Source organism: Crinia signifera, chromosome 6 (genome assembly GCF_055691185.1).
Source record: "Crinia signifera chromosome 6, ASM5569118v1, whole genome shotgun sequence".
In the NCBI taxonomy this organism is placed as follows: Eukaryota; Metazoa; Chordata; class Amphibia; order Anura; family Myobatrachidae; genus Crinia; species Crinia signifera.
In genome coordinates, this window is record NC_139222.1 from 104580915 (window position 1) to 104606419 (window position 25505).

General features: G+C 42.1%; 1 protein-coding gene across 2 annotated transcripts in view; it reads right to left on the reverse strand.

Annotated features, from left to right (window-relative positions):
• Positions 1 to 2028: 2028 nt before the first annotated feature.
• Positions 2029 to 25505, reverse strand: part of UCKL1 (uridine-cytidine kinase 1 like 1) — a 48254-nt gene continuing 24777 nt past the window's right edge. Inside the window, exons 8-15 of one of the 2 annotated variants that reach the window (XM_083146710.1) lie at positions 22360 to 22376; positions 12968 to 13066; positions 11644 to 11737; positions 9088 to 9150; positions 6485 to 6607; positions 6241 to 6348; positions 5993 to 6149; positions 2040 to 3412 (exon numbers count right to left, since the gene is read on the reverse strand). In XM_083146710.1, coding sequence (XP_083002836.1) covers positions 3345 to 3412; positions 5993 to 6149; positions 6241 to 6348; positions 6485 to 6607; positions 9088 to 9150; positions 11644 to 11737; positions 12968 to 13066; positions 22360 to 22376 — 729 coding nt within the window. In that variant the 3' untranslated portion in view covers positions 2040 to 3344. Of the gene's footprint in view, positions 3413 to 5992; positions 6150 to 6240; positions 6349 to 6484; positions 6608 to 9087; positions 9151 to 11643; positions 11738 to 12967; positions 13067 to 22359; positions 22377 to 25505 lie in introns of both variants that reach the window. The other variant, XM_083146711.1, reaches the window with a different exon arrangement.

The window sequence follows — 25505 nt, forward strand, 5'->3', positions numbered from 1 at the left end:
CACACGGGGGCGATAGGGGCTGAAATCGCTGGGAATATGGTCGCTGAGCGACCATATTGCCAGTGATTGGAGTGTGCACCAGCGATAAATCGCCGGGTGCGCGCTCCGGTTTTCAGCCCCTGAATGGTTGCTGGTCGGAGGAACATGCTCCTCCGACCAGCGACATCCCCTGCCTCTTCACCCAGCAGTGTTTAAATTTTCATCTGCGACCATCTCTGGTCGCTGATGAAAACGGGACACGGGGCAATATGATTGCTGAGCAATATATTGCCAGCGATCATATTGCCCCGTGTGTACGCACCTTAACAGAGCATTTTGTAGCACCATACAGAACCCTCTGCTCTATGTTTAGTTGGTGAAGGGCTCAGCCTACAGCAAGCCTGATTCTGGTTCACTTGCAAAAGAAAATTCTCTCCCTAATGGACAAAACCATGTGCATTGCAGGGGGGCAGATGTAACAGGTGTAGATAGAGTTTGGGTGAATTATTTTGTTTCTGTGCAGGGTAAATAATGATGCTTTATTTTTACAGTGCAATATAGGTAACAGTTTGAAGTAAAAACCCCACCCAAATGTAACTCTTTGCACATATTACATCTGCCTAACCTGCAGTGCAGCATGGCTTTGTCCATTAAAGAGAGAATTTGCTTTTGCAAGAATGAGAACCAGAATCAGGCCCTAAGTGGAAGGAATAGAAGATGATGGAGCGCAGAGCGTGGTATCTAGACTTAAAAACCATCAACCTTGTTTTGGATGAATTAGACAGGGTGAAATCATTGCCACCAAACCCACTGGTGTTCTGTGGTTATGTCCACAAATGGTAGCTATTTTGACAAGTCATAAACATAAATATTAAATATTATCTGCAATTTTGGTTATGCCAATATTCCACTGAATTAGCCTATCACATTAGCAAAAACTAGATACTGTACATCACTTTGGGCATAAAAAAAATTATAAAAAAGTAATGATATATAAATAAAAAATAATGATACACGCAGAACAAGCTATATGCTCCTTTCTCTACATTATGTAAACAAATAAGATAAAGGGCATAGCTATTGTAGGCAAAGGAACTCAGCTGATATAGGGCCCACCTCATCTTTCACAGTTAAAAGTGTTATATACATGTTTCACTATTGGGTGGCACATAGGGGCCCTTAAACTTTTTTCTAGGGACCTATAGTATATCTAGTTATATTCCTGGACCTGTTCATTGTAATGTGATATAAATGAACTTGGCATTATAATATTACATAAGATGAACTGGGGACACTGTTAGGGAAATTCAATTGAGCGCAATGTTATGCAAGGTAAAAAAAACAAACCTATGGATTAGTGCAGGTATGCAGGCGCTACTGATACTTGTGGTGTATCCAATAAAATAACGGTTTCCTAGCACGACGCCAGCGATAAAAATTGTATCCACCGGGACCCCCAAAAATCGCGTTGATCGCATCGCATGCAACCAAATCGCATGCGATGCGATGGACGCGATTTTTACATTGGAATCAATGTAAAATGGTCCCTGAGACCCGATTTTACATTGGCCCCAATGTTAAATGGCCCCCAGACTCCAATTTTTATTGTTTCCCAACCCTGATGGGTCAAATGGCCCCCCATTGTTAACGCCACCCCACGATCAACGCCAACCCGAAGCGATGGACGCGACCGACACGATTTAAAGGCTATTTTTAGCCTTTTCCCCGACAATTAAAAAATCGCGTCCATCGCATGCCTTAAGTTAAGGCATGCGATGCGAACGATGTGATTTTACATAGGGAACAATGTTAAATGGGCCAATGGACCCGATTTTTCATTGTATACGCACCCTTATGGGTATTTTACATGTCAAATCCCCCCATTGTTAACGCCACCCCACGATGAATGCCAACCCGAAGCGTGGCGAGCGGCGGCGGTACGCGTCCTCCAACCTTTTCATACCCCCACTATCCACGTGGAGTTGATTTTTTTTTTTATAGTGTGGCGAGCGCAGCGAGCCCCGCGAGGGGATGCGCATTACTTCACAGGTATTACGCGTCCCCTCGCCACACTTCTCGCTCGGTGGCTCGCCACACTATATAAAATCAACTCCACGCCGACGTGGATAGTGGGGGTAAGAAAAGGTCGGAGGACGCATACCACTGCGCTCGCCACGCTTCGGGGTGGCGTTCATCGTGGGGTGGCGTTAACAATGCCATCGGTCGCGTCCATCGCATACCTTAAGTTAAGGTATGCGATCACCTACGACGGGCGCCGTGCTAGGAAACAAGTACCAAAATAACAAATAGTCACAGGATGCAAACCCTATGATGCAAGTACCCCCCTTCCCCCCCACCACCAATATTACTTACCTGCCCTGTGATCTCCCCTTCCACATGCCACTGGGCTGCTGGGAGATATAGTTCATCTCCCAGCAGCCACGGAGGAGAAAACTACACAAGCGAGGGTTACATTGGATGCAGAAGACACCACTTCAGAAGGGGAAAAATTACTGATTAATTAAGCTAATTGAAAACTTCCTAATGCTGATTTAGAGGAAGTCCCACTAATTTATCCTAAAATTCATGATTTTGGAAAATTCTGACTTGCTCTGGAGGTGTGTGCAAAAAAAAAAAAAAAAAAAAAAGGCAGTGATATCTCTATCACAGTCCTGTTTTTTTTTTATTTCCCACTGGCAATTGAACTCCCCTCTGTGTGTCATAATGTGTATTGGGGGTACTGTGTTGCATAATGTGTACTGGCAGCACTGCAATGTGATATAGGGCAATATTATAATTTGCTAAATAAAATAGGGCACTATTATGAGGCAATGATTGAGCTCTTAAAGCTTATAAATATAGCTTGTATGTTGTATTAATATTTATGAGAAAATAATGATATCACTGGAACATTGGGCATTTTTGCCTCAGGTCGCATATAATTTCACCTGATGAGATGTCTCCCTCCACTACTTACATAAACTTACATAATATGCAAATTTTGATCCAAAACAGCTTTTCAACTAGTTTTCATTAACAATTTAAATAATTAATATCATACAAACAATATTAAATGTTGTAGTTGGGTTCTGCAAATCCCAATAAATGACATCCAAATACAACTGATTTCAGGTTTTAAGATACTTGCTTTATGTAAAATATAGTATTATTTTTAGATTACTTCCATATTTGCACTGTTTATTCTTTAAGGTTTAGAGAATAAATTGCAGCTGTTTATATTTTGATTTTAAATAATAAAAAGCAAAAGCTACACAGTTATTTAAAAAAGTAAATATAACAAGAACATCGGGAGTCCACAGAGACAGGTATAAGGTGCAATGAGCGTAGCAGAAAGCAAGGAGGAGTCAAGCAAGGTCATCGTCATCGCTCCAATCTGGGGCATCTGTCCCAAAATAGCGGTCCCCAAAATTACCTAAAGCACAAAAAAAAAAATAAAAAAAAAAAATGTTACTATAAATAAAACATGTTGGGTCTTAAATAAACAGATTGGGAAGCATCTAAATCACATTTGCTCACTTGATGCTAGAGCACAAACACATCATTTAGGATATACTTTACAATAGGTGAGAGAGCCAGTAGAATTTTTTCAGCTAATGACAGGCTGGAAGAAAAAATACTTTTATTGTTACTTTAAGCACTATTGCCTCTATAAAATGAATGCAGACTAAGGGTTACGGTTTCCCTTAAAAGTTTGTCTAATATTCTAATGAAATATGGTACAGCGCTGTGCTGAATATAAATATAGTTTATTAAAAAATAATATTTAAAAGATATACAATTTCATGGCCACAATAGACAAACAAGACTCACAACACATATAGAATTGTTAGTCCAATCCCATCTCAACCAAAAACTGGTTAGTAATTTACTGCATGCATGCAAGCGTTTTGTTAGTTATATATCCAAGGCTTAGATTGATTTCAGCTTCAGGATTAATTTCTATTATGCATATGCAAAAAAGGAAAAATATATGATATACTTAGGTTTGTCACCAGTATTGAGGTAGGGATGGGGTTTTCCTTCAGGCTTTAGTATGAACCACGATGCTTGTCTCCGACCGTTGGTGCAGTCCTATTGTACGGTCATATCAAAGAATAATAAGCTGGTGTCCAATTGTGGCCAGGAAGATGTCCCCTTTATCCTCTACGCGTTTCTCCGCCTCGATAACTGTGTCAGCGGCTTCCTCAGGCCACAATTCCTTCCTGGCCACAATTGGACACCAGCTTATTATTCTTTGATATGACCGTACAATAGGACTGCACCAACGGTCGGAGACAAGCATCGTGGTTCATACTAAAGCCTGAAGGAAAACCCCATCCCTACCTCAATACTGGTGACAAACCTAAGTATATCATATATTTTTCCTTTTTTGCATATGCATAATAGAAATTAATCCTGAAGCTGAAATCAATCTAAGCCTTGGATATATAACTAACAAAACGCTTGCATGCATGCAGTAAATTACTAACCAGTTTTTGGTTGAGATGGGATTGGACTAACAATTCTATATGTGTTGTGAGTCTTGTTTGTCTATTGTGGCCATGAAATTGTATATCTTTTAAATATTATTTTTTAATAAACTATATTTATATTCAGCACAGCGCTGTACCATATTTCTTTTTTTCTTTGCTTGGTTCACTTTAAGGGGTCTAGGTAATTTCCCCTTTTGGTACAGCTGCAGTGTGGAATATCATAATCAGCGCTCATTATCTCCTGTATTTTTTGTTAATATTCTAATGGTTTGGCTCTTAACACACAAGCAAGAGCCTAGGTCCAAAGAGAACGATCCAGAACAGATTTCATTTTAAAATCAATTCCAAGGTGAATTATACAATGTTAAACCGGGTTAAGATCTGTGCAAAGCGTGCAAAACCTGATCACATTTAGTTGGATATTCAGGACTGTTAGGCCAACTGGTCAGCCACTAGATTGTCTGTAGGCTTATTGTACCAGCTTTAAATCCAGTTAGTGGCACTGGATTTGCTCCAGCATGGCTCACACAACCACTGTCTGTAAGAGGAAATGGATGATTATTGGCTCTTATTCTGGTTCACTCGCAAAGGCAAATTCCATTCTTAAATGGACAAAACCATGTGCACTGCGGGTGGGGCAGATGTAACAGGTGCAGAGAGAATTAGATTTGGCTGGGGATTTACTTCAAAGTGAGATCTATATTGCAGTGTAAAAATGAAGCAGTCCGTATTTTCCCAGCACAGAAACAAAATAACTCACCCAAATGTAACTCTCTCTGCTCTTGTTACATCTGCCCCCCTGCAGTGCACATGGTTGTGTCCAATGAGAAGGAATTTGCCTTTGCCAGTGAACCAGAATGAGGGCCATTATTGTACACTGACCCCATACCAGGAGCCTATTATATTGGCCACATGAACACAAGACATGTTCATGGAAGCAAACTGCTATACAAGTGGGGTGTGCTATTGGAATACAAGTATGGCAAGATTAGAATCAATGGGGCAGATGCCTTAACAAGAGATAAATGCAAGGGTGATAAGCAGAGATAAACGTCCAGCCAATCACCTGCTAACTGCCATGTTACAGGCTGTGTTTGAAAAAAGTCAGTAAGCAGGTGATTGGCTGGGCGTTTATCTCTCCTTATCACCCTTGCATTTATCTCTTGTTAAGGCTTAATACATCTGCCCCAGTATCAGAGTCTCCATTAGTTGCAGCAATAAATAGGATAATTCTTCCTTGAAACGTTACATAGATTTATACTGTACACAAAGGGACACAATGGGTAGTATTCATAGGCAGATGCTGAATGGGACTTTGGTATATTGTGCTGCATTTATCATATGGTGACTGGAGACATACTGATCACCAAAAGGATGGGCCAGTATATGTCTGCTCCATCCACCTGCCTGTGAGCATGTATTCTGCATTGGGCTCTCTTCCATTTATCTGTAAACTGATCCTAAAGACAATTTTAGGCATAAATGACAAACACTGAATAGAAAGTCCCACATAGACATACCAATTCCGGGTATTATTCGGAACATGTCATTAACTTTCTTGTCCACTGCCGTGGTTAATATGCGCACATGGGGGAAAGCATATGCCACAGAGTGCACGCCAAGTTCTGCCATGAGCAGCGACAGCAGAAAGACCTTATCTTCTGGCACCTCATGGTCCTGTCAGAGTGAACAAGGTGATGGAGGGAAACTTATTGCCAGCCTTGTATCCACAAATCCCCCCTCATCTTACTTTCCCTCACCCACTTACCAGCAGTACTCTAACAGCCATCATTGCTGCTGCTCCTGTGGACACTGTACAGTCCATGAGAATAACGTGGTCCTCACTGATATCTTTTGGGAGTCTGAGATAGTGCAGCTGAAGAGAATAAGGAAGCGGAGGGGACAGAAGAGCCCAGGATCAGGAAAACCAGCAACACACACCAAGTAGTGCCACATTGTGGTGGGCTCAGAATGATGGTTGTGTCCTTGATGATGACAGTCTATGCACTCACCTCTGGCTCTCCAGTGCTGGGGTTAGTCTGGATCAAAATGGTTCCGATTCTTACGTCCTTGCACACAGCTCTTAGTGCTGGTTCCATTGTCTCGCCAGCTCTCAGTATAGAGACTCCAGTTATCTAGCACAAGAATGGCAGCAGTTATTATGCTACAACTGGGCGTAAGGTTTTCTTACACCGACTGGACAGATGTGGCCGTATTGTGCAACAAAACCTTGTCATACCTGGCGTCCTTTGTACCAGCACTCCTAGTCGTGGCACCAACAGAGTGCCTGTACAAAGACCACATGTGCAGTCAGATACAGCAATCTGGAGGTCACCTTAAGCCTGCTCAATATCTACCTGGCCATCAATATCCCTGAAGAAGAAGAAGAGAAAAGGATTGTCTCTTTTGCTGGCGCACTGATAGAAGAAAATATTGAAAAAATAGATACAAGATAAAATATACCTTTTAATTTATTTATAGTAAGACCGTTTAAGTGAAATTTTTACCACATAAACAATAAAAAAGAAACATATATTTTTAAAAGACACGTGTTGTAGTTACGTGTTGATAGAGACTGTCCAATTATTTCTTGCACAAATTATGTTATAATTGCGACAGTGGGTTATTGAGGTTGTCACAGTTCAAACCTCCCCTGGAGAGATATGAATTAGATTGTATATTATGTAAATAATTAATCAAAATGATCCCTTGCTGACAATCGTAGTATAGAAAACTGTATTAAGACGCTGTTTGATGTATGCACTTATTCAGTGTACTCTCAGTGAAAGGTATGGGTCGACCCCACTAGGTCGACTGTCAGGAAGGTCGACCTGACTTAAGGTCGACATGGGCCAAGGTCGATATGACTTAAGGTCGAATTTGCATAAAGGTCGACATGAGGAAGGTCGACTGGTCATAAGGTCGACATGGGTTTTTCACTGTTTTTTGATCCGAATGTCGACACAGTCGACATGGACACAGTTGGCAATGAGAATCGGACCCTCGCTTCGCTCGCAATGCTTCGGGCACGGTGCCTCGCTATGCTCGGCACACTATTTTATTCTCCCACCACGCCCTAGTGGATGGTAGGGCATGAAATACCGCCTGTCGGCACATGTCGGCTCAAAAAACAGTGAAAAACCCATGTCGACCTTATGACCAGTCGACCTTCCTCATGTCGACCTTTATGCAAATTCAACCTTAAGTCATGTCGTCCTTGGCCCATGTCGACCTTAAGTCAGGTCAGCCTTCCTGCCAGTCGACCTAGTGGGGTCGACCTAATGACTGTAGACCTAAGTTCATTCTAATAGATGACCGCATCCCTTAGGCAGAAATATGCATTTTATTTGCAATGTCTCAGTTTGCAACGAGCGTTCAATGGCACATTAGGTACTTTTTATATATTATGCACTCCGCTGGTTTTCAAGCGGAGTTTGGGCTTTCTCAGCTTTTTACGTATTATATGTCATTTAAGACAGAAATATACTGTGGATAATACACTTTGTTTTTTAGGATATATTCATTGGCCCTATGATGTTTATAAATTATAAGTGGCAGATTTACAAAGTGAGCTTGTACATTTCACAGCTTCCTGCCTATTCTGTGTTATTTAAACAGAGGTACAGGGGATATATTTTATTTGCAACATTTATACACATTTCTGATACATTGTCTCCAGAGAAGAATAGCTGTTTCTTTATGAATGAATAGGCTTGTTCATGTGTCATTATTCATACTTCAGTGTTCCCCATAGCAACATGTTTATACGTTTATAATGCAGGACCAACTTCAAGTATTCCTACAATTATATTGTTACCGCTATTATCACTATGTACAATATGCGGCAGGGCTCTCAGCCCTTAAGTGGGTAACTACCGCCTCTCTCCCTGCCCATCCTCTCGCTTCTGACCTCAGTCGGGCGGGCCTGGGTGAGCTCAGCAGTGTACTATCTTTGTTACTTGCAACGCTGTATTATTCTATTAACGGACAATGCCCTATGAGCAATCTTGCAATATACAGTACACTGATTGCTATCAGATCTATTGAACACATTTCTACAACACGTGCTGCTAGCCAACGCACGTTTCACATAACGGCTTTCTCAAGGCCTTGTCGCAATTATAAGGCCCTGTCGCAATTCTAACATAATCTGTGCAATAAATAATTGGACAGTATCTATCACCAACACATAACTACAACACGTGTTTTAAAAAAAAATAAAAATCTTTTTTATTGTTTATGTGGTAAAAATATCACTTAAACGGTCTTACTATAAATAAATTAATAGGTATATTTTATCTTGTATCTATTTTTTCAATATTTTTTCTATCAGTGCACCAGCAAAAGAGACAATCCTTTTCTCTTCTTCTTCTTTTGTATAAATTCATTGTCCATGGCAGCACCCCCACCTTGATCTAACTGTAATTCACACAGCAATTAAAACTGGGGTAATTCGAATTCCATATATAGAACACTACTGGTGCAGAAGTATCCCCATTCCCTTTTTTGCCAACATCAATATCCCTGCCAACATGGACTTCTCAGTGCTTTTGTTTCACCTGTAATTTGTACAAAGATCACCTACTAAACACAAAAGCATACATTCCACACTCACCCGTTTACCATCATAAGTCCGTCCTTTATAGTCGTGTCCTTGTGGTGTTTGAACAGTGCAGCTCTAATGTAATATAGAATAGAATATAAAAGGGAAAGACAAATTAATTTCAGGGTTCGTAATTAGGTTAAAATTAAAAACCAGTATGTTATGTTATAATGAGGTATAACAAATTGTTCTACTAGTTTTACAAGTTTATTTTACCTTGTTTTAATCAGACACAAACCTCTAAAAAATGGCGTGCTTAATTTTAGCTACAACAATGTAATGGAAATTCTAGCCACCATTTAATGTTCTCCTTCTGTGGAGGCTGTGAGCGAACTCAGAATTGGCTATGTCATCTTTCCTTTGTGAGGTGCAACGCTCATACTGATGTCCCACAAACAGACTACCACTTGGTGATGGCCTACACTATATATTCTGAGACCATTATCAAGCCTTATGCTGGGTACACACTAGACCAGGCATGTCCAAACAATGGCCCTCCAGCTTTCGTGAAACTACAAGTCCCATCATGCCTTGCCACAGTTTTATTAGGGACTGCTAAAACAATGGCAAGGCATGCTGGGATGTGTAGTTTCACAACAACTGGAGGGCTACAGTTTGGACATGCCTGCACTAGATGATATGTCACCAGATACAATGGATCGGACAGACATATCGGGCGCATAATCTAGTATGTACCCACTATGATGCTGGCATCCTCTGTCGGCCATACGTGCAGGGCCAACGAGGATTTCATTATCAAGGGGGGCATGCTGACAAATGATGCAGGGCTCCATGTGTATGCACTTGCCAATGTTGGCTTCCATCGCTGCCAACGTTGGTCTATTTACACATTATATAGTATGTACCCAGTTTTTAGACTGCCATCAGAATTTTACATGAATTAAAAGGGCTTATGGGTCTGTGTGAACAATACATTTTTCAGAATGGTGAACTCTGTAATCTGCTTAACAAGCACAATCACCATTACCATAAGAAGTCCTAAAAAAGGATATTTAATATATTCATCATCATTAATGTTAGCCAAACAAAAAATGGGAAGATACAGTGTATTCATTACTGTACTAGCACTGTACAGAAATGACTACAGGCAGTGATAGAAGTAGAATTGCAGAGTAGATACCATTTCCTGCTAAAAAAAAAATCCTAATTATCACAGTGAATTGGCGGCCATTTTTGTCTCTGAGTGTGACTGTGGAATAAAGTCATTTTAATAACTATAATTGTATTATTAAAATGATCTAATAATTCCACATGCTCAAAGTCTAGAAACAAAACTTTCTGGATTTCTTTCTTGTAATCAGAAAGGAAAGTAGTAATCTGTAAATTGCTATAAAATTAAAACAACTTAGCAATGCAACATACAATGTTAAAGATAACAAATAGTTTATTAAATGAATCTTTGCAATCATATAATATTAGTATAAATAATTTTTTTAATGAAAATGATTGAGGTGTTTAACCACCTGCATGGTATGGTCGCGACACTAGGCGGAGCTTCTCCTAACATGGCCGCAATCTGATGTGACCAGTCAAAGCTCACTGTGCGAGAATCTTCCTGTAGTTGCTGCTGAGTGGGACCTCTGTTTCTTAGTCACAAGCCCCCTCCCTTACTACTGGTCAGGCAGCCCGGCAGAACCCCCACACTGTGGCTGCAGACACTGGCAGCCGCAGGGTAAATGCAAAAAAGCACCCCTAACCTTTCCCTCTGGACACTAGAGGCTGCAGAGAGGAGCAGGCACCCCAAAAAAATGTGAAGTTTGATGCAACAAAGTCCATAATTTAAATCGAGGAGCCACAGCAACTGCCATCCCATCCACTGCCAAACATCACAGTCTGGGAGTTACTACCAGTTGGTGTTGCTCCCCTATTTCAATTTTGGACTGTGCCGCAGCCCCACCTCTGCTGCTGCCACTGTTGATGACCAAAAAAACACAGGGGCAAATGTATTAAGCCTGGTGAAGAGATAAACTGGAGATAAAGTGGAAGGAGAATGCACCAGCCAATCAGATCTCAACTGTCATATTTCAAACACAGCTGATTGGCTGGTGCATTATCTCTTCCATGTTATCTCCACTTTATCTCCAGTTTATTTCTTCTCCAGGCTTAATACATCTGCCCCACAATTTGGTTGTCTAGTTGTTCTGACCTAATTCAAATGTAAAAAGCAATTTCTGAGCAGGTATTAGAAAAATATATTAGCTAGCTAAGGAGGGTAATTCAATCTTTTCCAGATTTTTCAGCTACCTGAAAAATCCAGGCATCCCTATTTAATGCAGCTGTTCTTGAACTACTTTTCCGCTGAAGAGATTTAACTTTGTTTAAAGACTGAATAGGTTGAATGTATATTGGACAGAAAATTGTCGAAAAAGTGCAGATGTTTCAGACTATTGGAAACATTTGCAGATCGAATACCCCCTAAGTGTTTTGTTTTTTATAAATGATTGCTTAAAAATTACACTTAGGAATTCAGAGCCATTCCAACACATAACCATTGGAAAAGGGAGGGGTTGTGGGGAGAACAGTGGGCGAATGGAAGCAAGTGCTTACCCTGAATGGAAGGAAGGACAGTGCATGCTCAATCAGGAGCCTCATGAGTCGCCGGGAATAGAAGATGAATTCATCGCGGCTTGTTTCTCTATTCCTGAAATAAAATACACAGAGGTCATGGGTGCAATTTAATGGTTATATCACACCTGATCTACCATCTAATGTGATGGGAGATAAAACATATTACTGCCTCCACAATCACAGTCTAGTAAGACCATGATTTTAGCCATTGATTTGCATACAAAATATACGTTCACTATTAGCCATCAAACACTTCTCAAACGTAGCAGAAATAACTCACTACCTTCTGCATGGAAGACGTCTTCAACCAAACGCGGCCTAATTTGGACTAAATTATGCCCCTTTCAGACAGCACATATTACCTGGTATTTTGCAGTTTTTTACTGTTACAAAACGGTAATATGCGTGGCCTGAAAGGTCCACACTGAATTTATGGTTTCCCCAAAAAAACGGTATTTGGAAACAGTAAAAAAGCAGGGTCCTACCCATTTCAGACCTGTTTTTTTTTTGGGGCAGTCTGGACGGGTCTGAAACGGTATTTAGGACCCAGCCAGCAGAGAGCACTGAGGTCCCACTCCACGCATATCTAATGAGTGGGACCCAGCGCAGTGAATATTTAAATTAATTAATTTATTTATTTACAGTTTCTTATATAGCGCAGCAGATTCCGTTGCGCACTGAGGTCCCACTCCATGCATATCTAATGAGCGGGACCCGCTCATTCCATATGCAGGGGGCGAGGACCCGCTCATTAAATATTCACTGAACGGAGCGGGTCCCGCTCATTAGATATGCATGGAGTGGGACCTCAGTGCCATGCCCTAAATACCAGCTTTTATAAGTGCGGTCTGAAAGGGGTTTAACCTGCTTTGACCCACTTTTTTTAACATTTCAAAAACCAGGTCAAAGCAGGTTTTGCGGTGTGAAAGCAGCTTTTAGACTGTCCCTTACCACCCCTGTTCCACCTTTCAAGGTGCAGGTAAGGTGAAAGAGTCAGAGTCCGTCAGTTCTGCAGAGGTGCATACATGTACATTTGCTTTTAGATGTGCAATGCAACTTAGCGCCTACTCTGAACCAGACCCATAAACTATCATTACATTCCAAGCATGGGTATCCTTCAAACATGGACTGTATTGGAGGAGTTTGGGAAATTACATAAAGGAACGTTTGTGTGTAACATTGCAAATAATTACATTGACAGCTCACAAGTTCCAGAGCAAAAGTGCAATTAATCTGCATTCCACTTTTGTTATAATCTAAACAGAGTAAACAGTAAAAGGACAGACATGCGTGTGTCACCCACCTTATAATTGTGTGCATGACGCTTACTTGAGGCGTCTCCTTTAATACGCTAAGTGTCCGTGGAAGTGGTTGGGACTGGTGGGCAGAGGCCAGGGCCGCCCTAACAGCAGAAACAATGATGGAAGTGAGGTTTATCATCCTGTAGGCCATCTACAGTGGTAGCCATATGACTGACAATGTCTAGGTTGACAGTCATTTGACATGAAAAGGTCAATGTGAGTGTTTCATGATTTTTTTTTACTTTGGCGTTCGGCTAGGAAAGGTAAAGTGTGCCAAGCACAGTAAGGCACCTGGCCCAAAGCATGGTGAGCAAAGGTGTCGACACGGACACTTAAAAAAAAGTGAAATTCTCAGGTCTACAGTTTCACATGTGAACATTTTGCTTGTGTTGACCTTTTTCCAGTGTCGACATTTTGAGGTTGACTTAGACATTGTCTGTGAGCGACACCACACCAAACTACAGTATACTGTACATGCCATATATGTATTAGAGCAGTGGTAGCCAACTCCAGTCCTCGAGAGCTACCAACAGTTCACATTTCCTAGACAACCTAGCTGCTGCACAGGTGCACTCATTACTCACTGACACATTTTAAAAGCCCCACAGGTGGAGCTAATTACTTTACTTGTGATTCTGTGAGGAGATCTGGAAAACTGTTGGTAGCTCTTGAGGACTGGAGTTGGCTACCCCAGTATTAGAGTCATGCCAGCCATACATCAAACATTAGCAGGGGACTCTCTGCACAACACATGCAAGATCTCAAACATGATAGAAAATAAGGGATCTTGTGTCCCGTACCTCAGTATAAGTTAAAGTCCTACATTCATACAGATCAGATTAAAAGGGTCTTTCCGCTTTCAAATGACTACACACTTCCCTGCAATACTCAGTAAGTACTATATATTTTTATAACTTCCTGGCTTTAATCTGTGTTTTTTACAGATAGCAGTTTTGTTCAATGTAGAAAAATAAAAAGATTATTTGACCCTGTGAAATGATAGAAAGATAAACGCACAGAACAAAGCTAGGAACAAAAAGGCAATGTTAATATGAAAGGCTAATGGATGACGCAAAAGGTACAAATGCCATTTAAATGTATTGGCTGCATATTTAGGGGTGTAGAAGAATCATCTGTATGTACAGTCATGTAATAAACCCATAGTAAGCCCCATGTCTGTGAGGGATGGCTATTTCCTTCATCACCTACATTTTTCTATTTTTAAAAGTGAAGGGTATAATATAGAAGAAATATTTGGCACTTGTCAGGTGCACCATAATAAAATATAAGCACTAGAGGTATAGGTGAGTAATACTGTAAATGCATATTTAACTATTTAATCAGTTTGACACAGAGGTGCAAGCACACTACACGTAATGCCGATTTTCCATTATTTGATACTATGCATCTTTAAAGCATCCTGCAAACCCCTGTGGTGCATGTGTTACTCTGAGTGTATGCACAAATACGCTAGTGTGTATGGGCGAGCTGGTACCATAACTGGGGAGGCAAAAAGTGATGTGCATTCCTGTGCAGTATCAAGGAGGTCGTCTGATAGGAGCGTCTCGGGCGTGTCACTGCAGAGGCCATGTTCATACATAGAAGCTGTTTACCATAGGATTGGTGCAGTGCACCGATGCTGGACTGTCTGTTACTACCAGCGGTGCTACTGCATACAGGGGTGCAAAAAAAGGGCAACGCAGTGCTTGCGCATTAATACACAAGGGGAGGCTGGAACTAGAATTTGCATACTATCACAACTGTGAATCGGTCAACGGGTGTAAGATCGTGAAGTGTACCCATCCGTGAATGAGTGCTTAGATTTGACAAATAGATAGCAGTCCTTGTATTCCTTTCTAAATACAAGGACACAGGAGTAGCACATATTTCTGCCTTTCACTTCCAATATTAAAATAAATGGATGTTATTTAAGTTTTAATACAAGGAGTGAGGTTTGAGTTATTACTTTATAATACCTTAGACAGAAATGCAGGCACATGTATGGAAGCTGTGCATATGGTGGTTTTTTTTTTTGCAGAAACCTACTGTTTTTGATTTAGATGATAACACACTCTACAAATCTTCTCTATAGTAATGAAAATCATGTACATAGAACACTTGATAAACACTACCTAACATCTCCTGGTGTACATCACGGTGCGCCCCTACTGTCACCAGAGACATATTCACAGACTGCGGGGGTTATTCAGATTCAATCCCCCTGCGTGTGCACACAGGGGACAGATTGATTGAGACTGTGCATGCGCATAGGTTTTTATGCGCATGTGCAGCCGCTCTGTGGGAGCGCCCACAGAAGTCTGGGCGTGGAGCGGCGAGCCGGGCAATTTGCATATGGGAACGCCAAGTGTTTCATGGGCATTCCCATGAGAACGCTGGGCGTACCCATGCAAATTGCCCGGTGGCGCAGGTGCGGGGGGGCAAACAGCTGATGCACAGGGCGCCCGCAGGTCTGAGACACCATAGTGTTTTAGAGCTGCAAGCGCTGAAGAAATCATTTGATGGTCACCAACCATCAAATGATTTCTCCCCCGCACCCAAGGCTGCGAATGGATGATTATGTAAAGCATCAATTAGCATGCCAGCAGGGGTTCGTGGGTGGGGGAGGGGGGGTCGTATGGCTGGCCCATGGTGGACTCTCAAGGCTGCGAAATTCAGTCAACCAGAATAAGGGCCTACATGTCCACCAACATTTGCAAATAGGTGGAAAACTTAAGAGGTGCTCTGCACAGGGGTGAAGTGTCGCCTCGAACTGCAATCTCACATTATAACCAGGTGGTTTCTATGTAATCTCCTGCACGGTCCAGCCTCGTTTATAATCTCCACTAATAATGACAGCGGACGCCTGCACGGTTTGTGGGAAGCTTTTTATTACATTACTCGGTGTGCTGGCAAATGAAATTCTCTACAAAGTTCTTCAAATGGAATTCTCTACCATGAAGGGGCAAAATGTGTAGCTGGAGAAATATAGAATCATTTCGCCGAGTGAGATAAGCAAGTTATGTTCTTAAAAATAGGACCCAACTACTACTTTATCTTGTTTCAATATTTTGTTTTTAAAATTACATCAGTGAAATGAAATCTAATTTTTACATTGTTTGTATCCTTTTTGTGCACCTACTCTATTAGCAAGTAACGCCCTCCTTCCATGCGATACCTCCCCTCGGCCCATGCACAATGCTAGTACCATACAAACAGTCATCGTGCTCCACAGGCCCGTGTGCTTTACTTGACGTCTATGCATACAGGTGATCGAAGCTTGGTCACTTTGCATTCTTCAAAAAGTACTACATTTATATTGATCTATCTATATCTATCTAGCTATAGCAAATATCATCTGAGTGTGCATACTAGTGTGCTGCCATACAGACCTGGAACACTGCAAGGAAATTATCTGAAGTTGAATCCCTCCCAAGTGAATCCCCCCTGCCCACCTTGTTGTATGCAATATTCATGAAGAGCAGTGCACACCCTTAAAAAAGGCTTGACAGCATAAGATGTACTCAGTGCTCGCCCACCCTGAATGGGGCAGTCGAGCACTCTAGCTCTCATGTTACCACCATAACCCAATGATATATTATAGTATTATTTCTGCTGCTGCTGATGATGAGCACTTCTGCTAAGCTGGGAACACACTATACAATGGGATACCAGCAACACCGGTAACTATTTTCCGGAAACTCCCGGCAAACAAATAGGGCATACACACTGAATGATATCGCTCAGCCCTGCTCAGAACATGCAGAGTCGTTGACGACATATTGAGCTGCATATGTACAGATAACAGAGGACATCTTTAGGGACACGCAGGAGCAGGCGCTGTTAACCCCACAGTGCCTACACACTAGATGATATCGTTAATATTATCGAGCAAATCATGAACAAAATAAAATAAAATTGGATAGTGCACCTTTAGGCTCTAACATAGTGCATATAACAGAAGCGCCAGGCGAGCCGATGCTATATTTTAGTGTCACCTGCTGAAATAAAACGTTCCACCTTGTATAAGATGTTAGCAGCTTGTCTAAATTCTTTTCCTATTGCAGTTCCCTTTGCTTTGTTAATGAATTGATTAGAATAGGTTTTTAAACATCGATCAATTCAACCCAGGTTTCTACAACATAAAAAAATGAACCGTTCAGCAGCAAAGAATTGTGTAACTGGTAACTCGAGTCATGTACAAGAATCGTTGGGGTAAATTTACTTATAGCTTCTCAAAGTGGTAATGTTGCCCATAGCAACCAAGCAGACTGTCTATCATTTCTCTATTGCATCCTAGAAAATGATAGACAGAGTCTGATTGGTTGTTATGGGCAACATCACCTCTTTCATTTTTAGAAGACTTCGTATATATACCCCATTGTCTTTATCTACAGATCCCAAAACAGCCAATGCACAGTGCAAATTTCTGTTCTGTGGCACTGGGTTGGATTTCTGCCAAAGCAAATGGGCAAAACTGGACTAATCAGATAGGATAACTATGTCAGAAATGTAATGGGGTCTACACATGTGGAGATGTGCTGAGCATTCTGAGTGATACTAGATCGCCCAGAATGCTCAGCACACAGCGATGTGTCAGCGATGTGTGCTGGCCGACATGTCAGGGACAGTGTTCTCCGGTGAGAACACTGGCCCTGACTGATTAATATTCAGCACGCTGGATATTAATCTCCGGACGATAGCAATGTGTGGGGCCTCGGATTCCTATTGCCCCTACATGCGGAGCAATGTAGGGCATTTTCTAAGCGATCTAGTGAGATCGCTTAGAAAATGCCCCTAAATCACTGTGTGTAGGCCCCATAAGAGGGGCTTGTGAGATACAGAACCACAAGTGAATCCTCTATCAACTTGGATAGTCAAAGTGTAAATACCATGCAAAATTCCCACTATAGGTTAATTGTGTCAGTGTTTTACATCACAAACTTGCACACAAATCAGAGTGAGAAGACAAGATACCAGCTGAGGTGAAGGAACATGCAGATCTCACATGTCATAGCGGAGCTTCCTCTACCAGAATGTACACGGGAATAAGGGGGAGGATAGGCAGGGTATGGGTCATACAAGAAAGTAGAAAGGAGAAGTCAGCAGTTAAACAAAAAAAAGATAGATGGATGGATGCATTCCTGCAAATGCTGGCCACACACCTAAAGATCTTTACAACGAGTGATCTAATTGGCTGGTTCTAACGAAAATCCAGTAAGGTATAGAGCAAACGACAATTGACTGTTTGTTTCAAAAACATTTATAAAAACAGTCATTCAGACAAGTTGGTTCAATCTGTCGTTTTGGCCATTTTGTAGAAAATGATCAGCTGTCGTTTGATCACATACATTACTTAATTTTCGTTCCAACCAGATAAGCCGTTGGAAAGATCATTTTAGGTGTATGGCCAGCTTAACCCACCAATGGCTAATGAAATGACAATAGGAGACATAGGGCCGGATGTAATGCAATGTAAGTCTAATGGCTGTGAGCGATGCTGGAAGGTTTTTCTTTTAAAAGTAAAATTCACAGAGCATGGTTTTGTCTTGTAAAGGATTGCCCATTTAGAAGAAAAAAAACCTCAGAGAGTCAGGCTGGCATCCTGTACAGATGCTGGGATAAATCGGATGGTGTAAAATAGCCCTCAGTGTCAGCTATGTGGTGGTGTACATTGTGCTTATGATTGGGGTGTGGTATATGGTCCCGACAGTCATTAGCCCGACGTCGGGATCCCGACTGGCCGGACTCAGACAGCATGGCAAGCGCAACAAAGCCCCTTGCAGGCTCGCTGCGCTCGCCATGCTGTGGGCACGGTGGCTCGCTACGCTTGCCATCTATTCTATTCTCCCTCTATGGGAGTAGTGGACCCCCACGAGGAAGAATAGCTGGTGGCCGTCGGGACCCCGAGTGTAGGGGTTTTGACTGTTGGGATCCCGACATCTGGGTAATGACTGTCGGGATCCCGACTGTCAGGAAACTGTCCGGCACCCTTCTGATTGTGCACATACTTTATGATTGGCAGCCCCTAGCATTAGTTTGTCCTATAACTGTGACTTTAACCAATGTGATTTGGTCCTGGACCACCAACCCAAGGCACCCTTGCAAAACCCTCGCGGAAGGCCAGGGCGCCTAGGCACACAGAATGGGAACCACTGGGCTACACAAACATAATATTTGTGAAGAGAAGTAGAAAGTGTACCCCATAGTCTAAAAGAGTAGTTCTTTTAAGAGTTGAGCTATAAGTTTGAACATTCATTTATGACACTTTATGCATACATCAGCAAATACATTATTTATTACACCGTGATTTTACTATTTCCACTGCACGCGAGCAGATATATGTACAAATGCCCTGTATCCATTTTCCAACTACGTACAAAACAGACATCTATATAACTTCTGTTAAGAAAAACATCCTTCTACAGTCGTTGCACGATCAATGGTTGCACTCTTCTTCTTTGTCTCTTGCAGACCTTTATATTAATGACATGTTTAAGTCTTGTCTTAAAATAGCCGCCTAGGTTGCAATGTCCGAGCAGTGTCAGGATGCAGGTAACAGAAGATCTGTGGGCTTCCTGTGCAGCATCCTGCTCTCATCGCATAGGTCTGACCCACAGTGGAAAAATAACCCCCCACCCACATCAAGTTGCTCTGTGGCAACAAAAGACATGGGAGGGTGGGGAGAGAGGAGTAGCAGCAGGGTGTGCGAGGGAGAGACACACACAAAGTGTAAAAGAGACAGGTATAATGCTAGTGATTAACAGCATATTCATATAGTAGATATCTCAGAGACACTGGTGTAGAGTAGAAGTGGGTACAGAATGTGGGCTCAATCACTGTGGCTGCTGGAACATAAATGCTCTCGCCTTGACATGCATACTGAGGCTGGAATTCCTTATTATTCTTAATACATTAATGCTGATATAAAATGCTATGGAATAAGATTGGACAGTAAGAACTGCATCCTTTTAGGATTAAGCAGCGCTGTACTGTACATCTCTTGAACAAATATTTAAAACATCAATGGTAATTGAAACATGAGGCTGCAAACTAAAATCAGTGAGTCTGGTGGTACCAGGAGTGTAACATATAGCTGCACGGCCACAACTTAGGGGTCAACTGAGGTTAAAGTGTGCCAAGTGCAGCAGTAGCGGAGTGAGGCACCATGCCCAAAGAATGGCGAGTGAAGCTAACCATGAGAGGGTGTGCACTACACTAACTAAAACACACACACACGAAAAAAACAAAACCTTAATCCTCAAACACTAGACAAGTGATCTTGCACTAACAAGATATCGATCAGAAGGGCCCTTCACTATCTCATCTAGTGTGTACACACAATATCATTAATGATGCGCGATCTTGTGCATAGTTAACGACCCCCTCCCTTGTCCTGCATACATCCCTTGTCCTCGTCACAGGAAGAGGAGCAGCAGAACACGAGGACATGCACTGAAACTAGAGGGAGGCAGATTCAGGGGATAGTTGAGGAAGAATTACTTCACTGAAAGAGTAGTAGATAAGTGGAATAGCCTCCCATCAGAGGTGGTAGAGGCAAATACAGTAGAACAATTTAAACATGCTTGGGATAGGCATATTGATATTCTTACAAAAAAATATGGTTTAAGGTAACATGTTTAAAAAAGGGGCAGACTAGATGGGCCAAGTGGTTCTTAACTGCCGTCAAATTCTATGTAAAAAAAATTCTATGTGCAGACGAGGGAGGTCCTTCTTGACACCGGCCATGCTGCAGCAGACTGCAGCGCCTGAGCCAATCGCTGCTGTTCCTCAACACTGCCCGGAAGGAAGGGATTCAAATGTGCATTTTGATCCCGAAATCCCAGGATTGGAGCCTCTAATCCCAGGATTTATATCCAAACCAAAAATGCTTTAAGTCCTAGGATCCCGCCATCCCTGGACCGGCATCTCTAAATCGGTATGCCAAATACATCCTGCTGCCAGCATGTTATTTATGAAAAAAATATATATATAATTTTTGGGAGTAATCAAACTGTAGTAAGAGGTGATCAACAGAGATTGAGGCCCATATTCAATCTCAGCTGAAATAAATGAAAAAGCGAAAGAAACAGAAGATTCGCCTTTACACTAATTCAATCACGGGCATTTTTGAGTATATTTTCACCCATGCCATTTCACTTTTATGGAGGGGGGGGGGAACAGCTACAAAAATGTTTGGTCAGGGATTATATATGGGCCTGAGAGTAGCTTCATCTGAAGGTTCTTATTCCACTGGGGCATTTAGCCCTCTGCTGTGGAATTGCACCACTGTAACAGGAGCACTACATTTCCTACGGGCTCCTTATTATTGTCTTTCCTTGGAAGTGAAGGGCCAAGATCAGCATTTTTAGTTTGTATCCGCAAACATTTTTGTACCTGCCACATAACTTAATAGATTTTTTATATATAGTGCTACAAGCAATAGATGAAGGCAAATCTGACTCTTCGTTGTAAGATATTACAAGCCTTGTCTCATTCAGACACTAACATTGCAATAGCAGAACTGTACCAAAGTCAGTGGTGGCCAACGGAAGGTGAAGTGACTTGCATGTCACAGAAAGCATCAAAAGGTGGCGTGAGGTATTGTATAATTCTGTTTTAAAAAAATAAGCTGTCACATTTCTGGGTACTTATGTAGTATCTGGGCTGCCGATTTTTTGATTGTATGCCTTAAGTTAAGGCATACAATCAGATGCGATGCGATACGATATCGCATCGCATACGATGCGATGACCCGATTTTTCCATAGGATTCAATGTTAAAATGGACTGAGTCCATTTTAACATGGAATTCAATGGGAAAAAGGGGTCCTTTTCATACCCCTACTATCCAAGTGGGCATGGAGTTGGATATAAACCTGTGGCGAGCGTAGCGAGCCACCGAGCCCGAAGCGTGGCGAGCGAAGCGAGCCCCGCGAGGGGACGGTATTCTGTGTCCGCTCGCCACGCTTCGGGCTCGGTGGCTCGCTACGCTCGCCACAGGTTTATATCCAACTCCATGCCCACTTGGATAGTAGGGGTATGAAAAGGACCCCTTTTCCCATTGAATTCCATGTTAAAATGGACTCAGTCCATTTTAACATTGAATCCTATGGAAAAATCGGGTCCATCGCATCGCATCGCATCGCATGCGATATGGTCGGGTGCGATGCGATGGACCCGATTTCAAAATCGGCAGCCCAGTTAGTACATAAGTACCCATTTCTGTAGTTTTAGGTTAGTCCATTTTAAGTTTATCTTGGTACAGAGAGCTGCAATGTGCTAGAAAAACAGTTCTAACTCATTAGGGGTCAGGTACATCATTTCTGACAATGACACATCTTTCCACAGGAAAACACTGAACCAGCATCAGCCTGCAAACATCTGCTCACTCTTACCTGACACTGATCTCCCTCTGCAGCAGTAGGACAGGACACAGGCAGCGTGAGGAGAACACAGAAAAGACAGACAGGTACAGAGCTCACTAATACAGAGGTGCAGAACAACTTATCACCCATTATTCATATGGACCGCCTTCGTTTAGAAAACATAAGTTGGCGAGAGACCAGTAGAGACTACTATTCCAGACCAAGACATTGGGCCAGATGCGCCAAGCTTCAAAAAGTGATAGAGTAGAGAGTTATAAACAAAGTTTGTAACATTACATTTAGGAGCTGATTGACTGGGGGTTATCAATCTCCATTTAATCACTTTTAAAAGATTGTGGCATTTGGCACGGGTGCCGGCCAGGGTCCCGACAGCCGGGTTCCCAACGGGAACCGGCTATTTTCCCTCGTGGGGTCCACGACCCCCATAGAGGGAGAATAGAATAGTTGGCTCACTACGTGCCCACAGCGTGGCAAGCACAGCGAGCCTGCAAGGGGCTTAGTTGCGCTCACCATGCTGTCTGGGTCCGGCCAGTCGGGATCCCGACTGTCAAACCCCTGTACCACACCCATTTGGCACATTGTGTCACTATTATTTCTAATAGGGAATTCCTTCACACTGAATACCTCTCTAGAATCTTTCACTGCGCTTTACTTCACGATAAAACAAATGAGAAAGAGAGAGGGGGTTAGGCCCTTGTAAGACCCGTTATCAGCTGTGTATCCCCGCCAATAGTAAGTAAGAAGACAGCAGCCACTTGCACATTTAATGGAATGAATGAGTCACTTTACACAGCCCAAATTGGTGCTGTGGTATACTGAATTCCAGTGGAGTCAGTGTGGGAATCCAATCAATACGTCTGCATGTGAGGAGAGGGAGATTTTTACTGTACTTAACAAAAGGCATTCCAGAAGAAAATCCCTATAATATACAGTATACCATGTAAACCTTCTTTCTACTATTCACATACATCTGAAAGAAAGACTCCATCAGTGGCAGATGAGATATACTGTACTCTGATGACTGTGCAAGTGTGTGAGTGAAGGTGCTGGGGAACAACAAAGTGCTGTGAAATGTTTATTTTGAACCCCCATGCACCTGTCAGGATAGCACACAGATCAACCTCCCGGCACTCCTAATTTCTGTAAGCCAAAGAGGAGGGAGTAGGTGCAAGTGGCTGTACTTCCGAAGTCCTGCCTACTACCACTATAGAGTCCTTCATCCCACACATGTCATTCATTTCAACCTTGCAGTTCCTAAAACATTGCTTGTAGCAGCATCATTTAGTCTACAATGAGACTGTACAGCTAGGGAACAGCTCAACTGTCTATGATTATACATTTCTATATGGTCAATTTTAATATTTGGTTGATGTTGGAGTCATTATTCCCATATCTTTAGAAAATGTGTATAAATGTTTTTTTTTCCAGTATAAAGTGTTCCTGGAAGTTAAGAAAGGACATATACACACAGAACAATTGTGGTCAATTATGATGAAACATAGATAATGACCCCTAAAAAAAATAAAACCCGTTGTACCCATCGACTTTTTGTACTGTCCACCTTTTGACCCCGTCAAGCTAAAGCATGTCGACCATACCGGGCAACCTAATGACTATTACTGGGATTGAAAGCCCAAGCGTGGCTCCTGCTTTCACACAGCTCGCTGATACTCAGCCTGTATGGTGTGCTTGCTCACAGGATAACATTTGCCTCAAACATTTTTCCCAAGCCCTGCTCTACAGAACTAAATATATAGAACATGTTATGGCCAATAAAAATAAACACCAAACAGTCATAAAACATATAAAGGATTTGGGGTAACGCTGCCTTCCCTTGATAACAAAAACTACGAAGAGAGAAAGACATTACCTCTGCACTTACAAATTCAACATACTGCCATCATGTGTAACAAAGTAATCTGGTCCCTTCTTAAATCGCATACACAACTAGACTATATCGACCATGCCGCGGATGTACAATATAGTGCGTACACACTGAACAATATTGTTCAATGATGTCACAAGGACCCCCGCTGAACATGCAGGTCGTCAGATGTAAAAATTACCACGGTATCCGGACTGATCATAGACTGACTCATGATATACAGTCATATGGTCGACCACTAATGGTTGACAGTCAAAAGGTCGACAGGGTCAAAAGGTCGACAGTCAAAAAGGTTGACAGGGTTTAAAGGTCGACAATCAAAAGGTTGACAGGGTTTACAGGTCGCCAGGCAATAGGTCAACATGGAAAAGGTTGACATGCATTTTTTTACAAAGGGAGTGGAGGGAGAATAAAATAGTGTGCTGAGCGCAGCAAGGCGAGTGCACTTAGACAGTGTCGATGTCAACCTATGTCGACATAGACAACGTAAAAACATTAAAAAATCATGTCAACCTTTTGGATGTTAACCTTTAGATTCTGTCGACCATAAGTGGTCGACCATAGGATTGTACACCTAAAGACTGTAGATGTTTTATACCATAACTAAAAGCCACATGCTACTTGAGGGAAAGGTTTTTCAACTGCATATATTAACGCATTGCAATATTTGTACTCTGCTAACCTTCAGGGAGGTTTATATAAAGATAATGAACCCTGCGTATATATATATATCCCAAACCCAAAGAAAGCACTTTATCAGTGTAAAAACGATCTAAAAATCTTTTTTTTTTATCTGCATTGTACAAAAAACAGTACTGAACATGTTGGTGTTATTACAATTGTGTGGATTTTGAAAATGTTTCAATAATTCAGATTTAAAAAAACAAACAACTTAAAATAAAATTGCATCCATACATGCTAACTACACAGTGCCTCCAGACAGTGGTCAAACCATGGTGTGACCAGTAGCTTTTACCAAGTATGAACTTATAGCTTGAGCTCTACAAGACTTAGGGGCGCATTTATCATTACCGAGCAATGCCGGCGCGGTGACATCGCATTGCGGTATCATGCAATACCGCCGGGATTTATCAATGTAAGGGCGCAGGGACAGGGCTCCGAAAGAAGCCCGTCCCTGCAAAGCCCTGACCCGGAAGCCGGGGGGCCGCTCGGGCAGTGCAATGTGTAGCCATAGGCTACAATGGGCTATCACCATCCCAGAATGGTGATAGCCCAGGGGTGCAAAGCCGGGCTGCCCGATGTTGATACA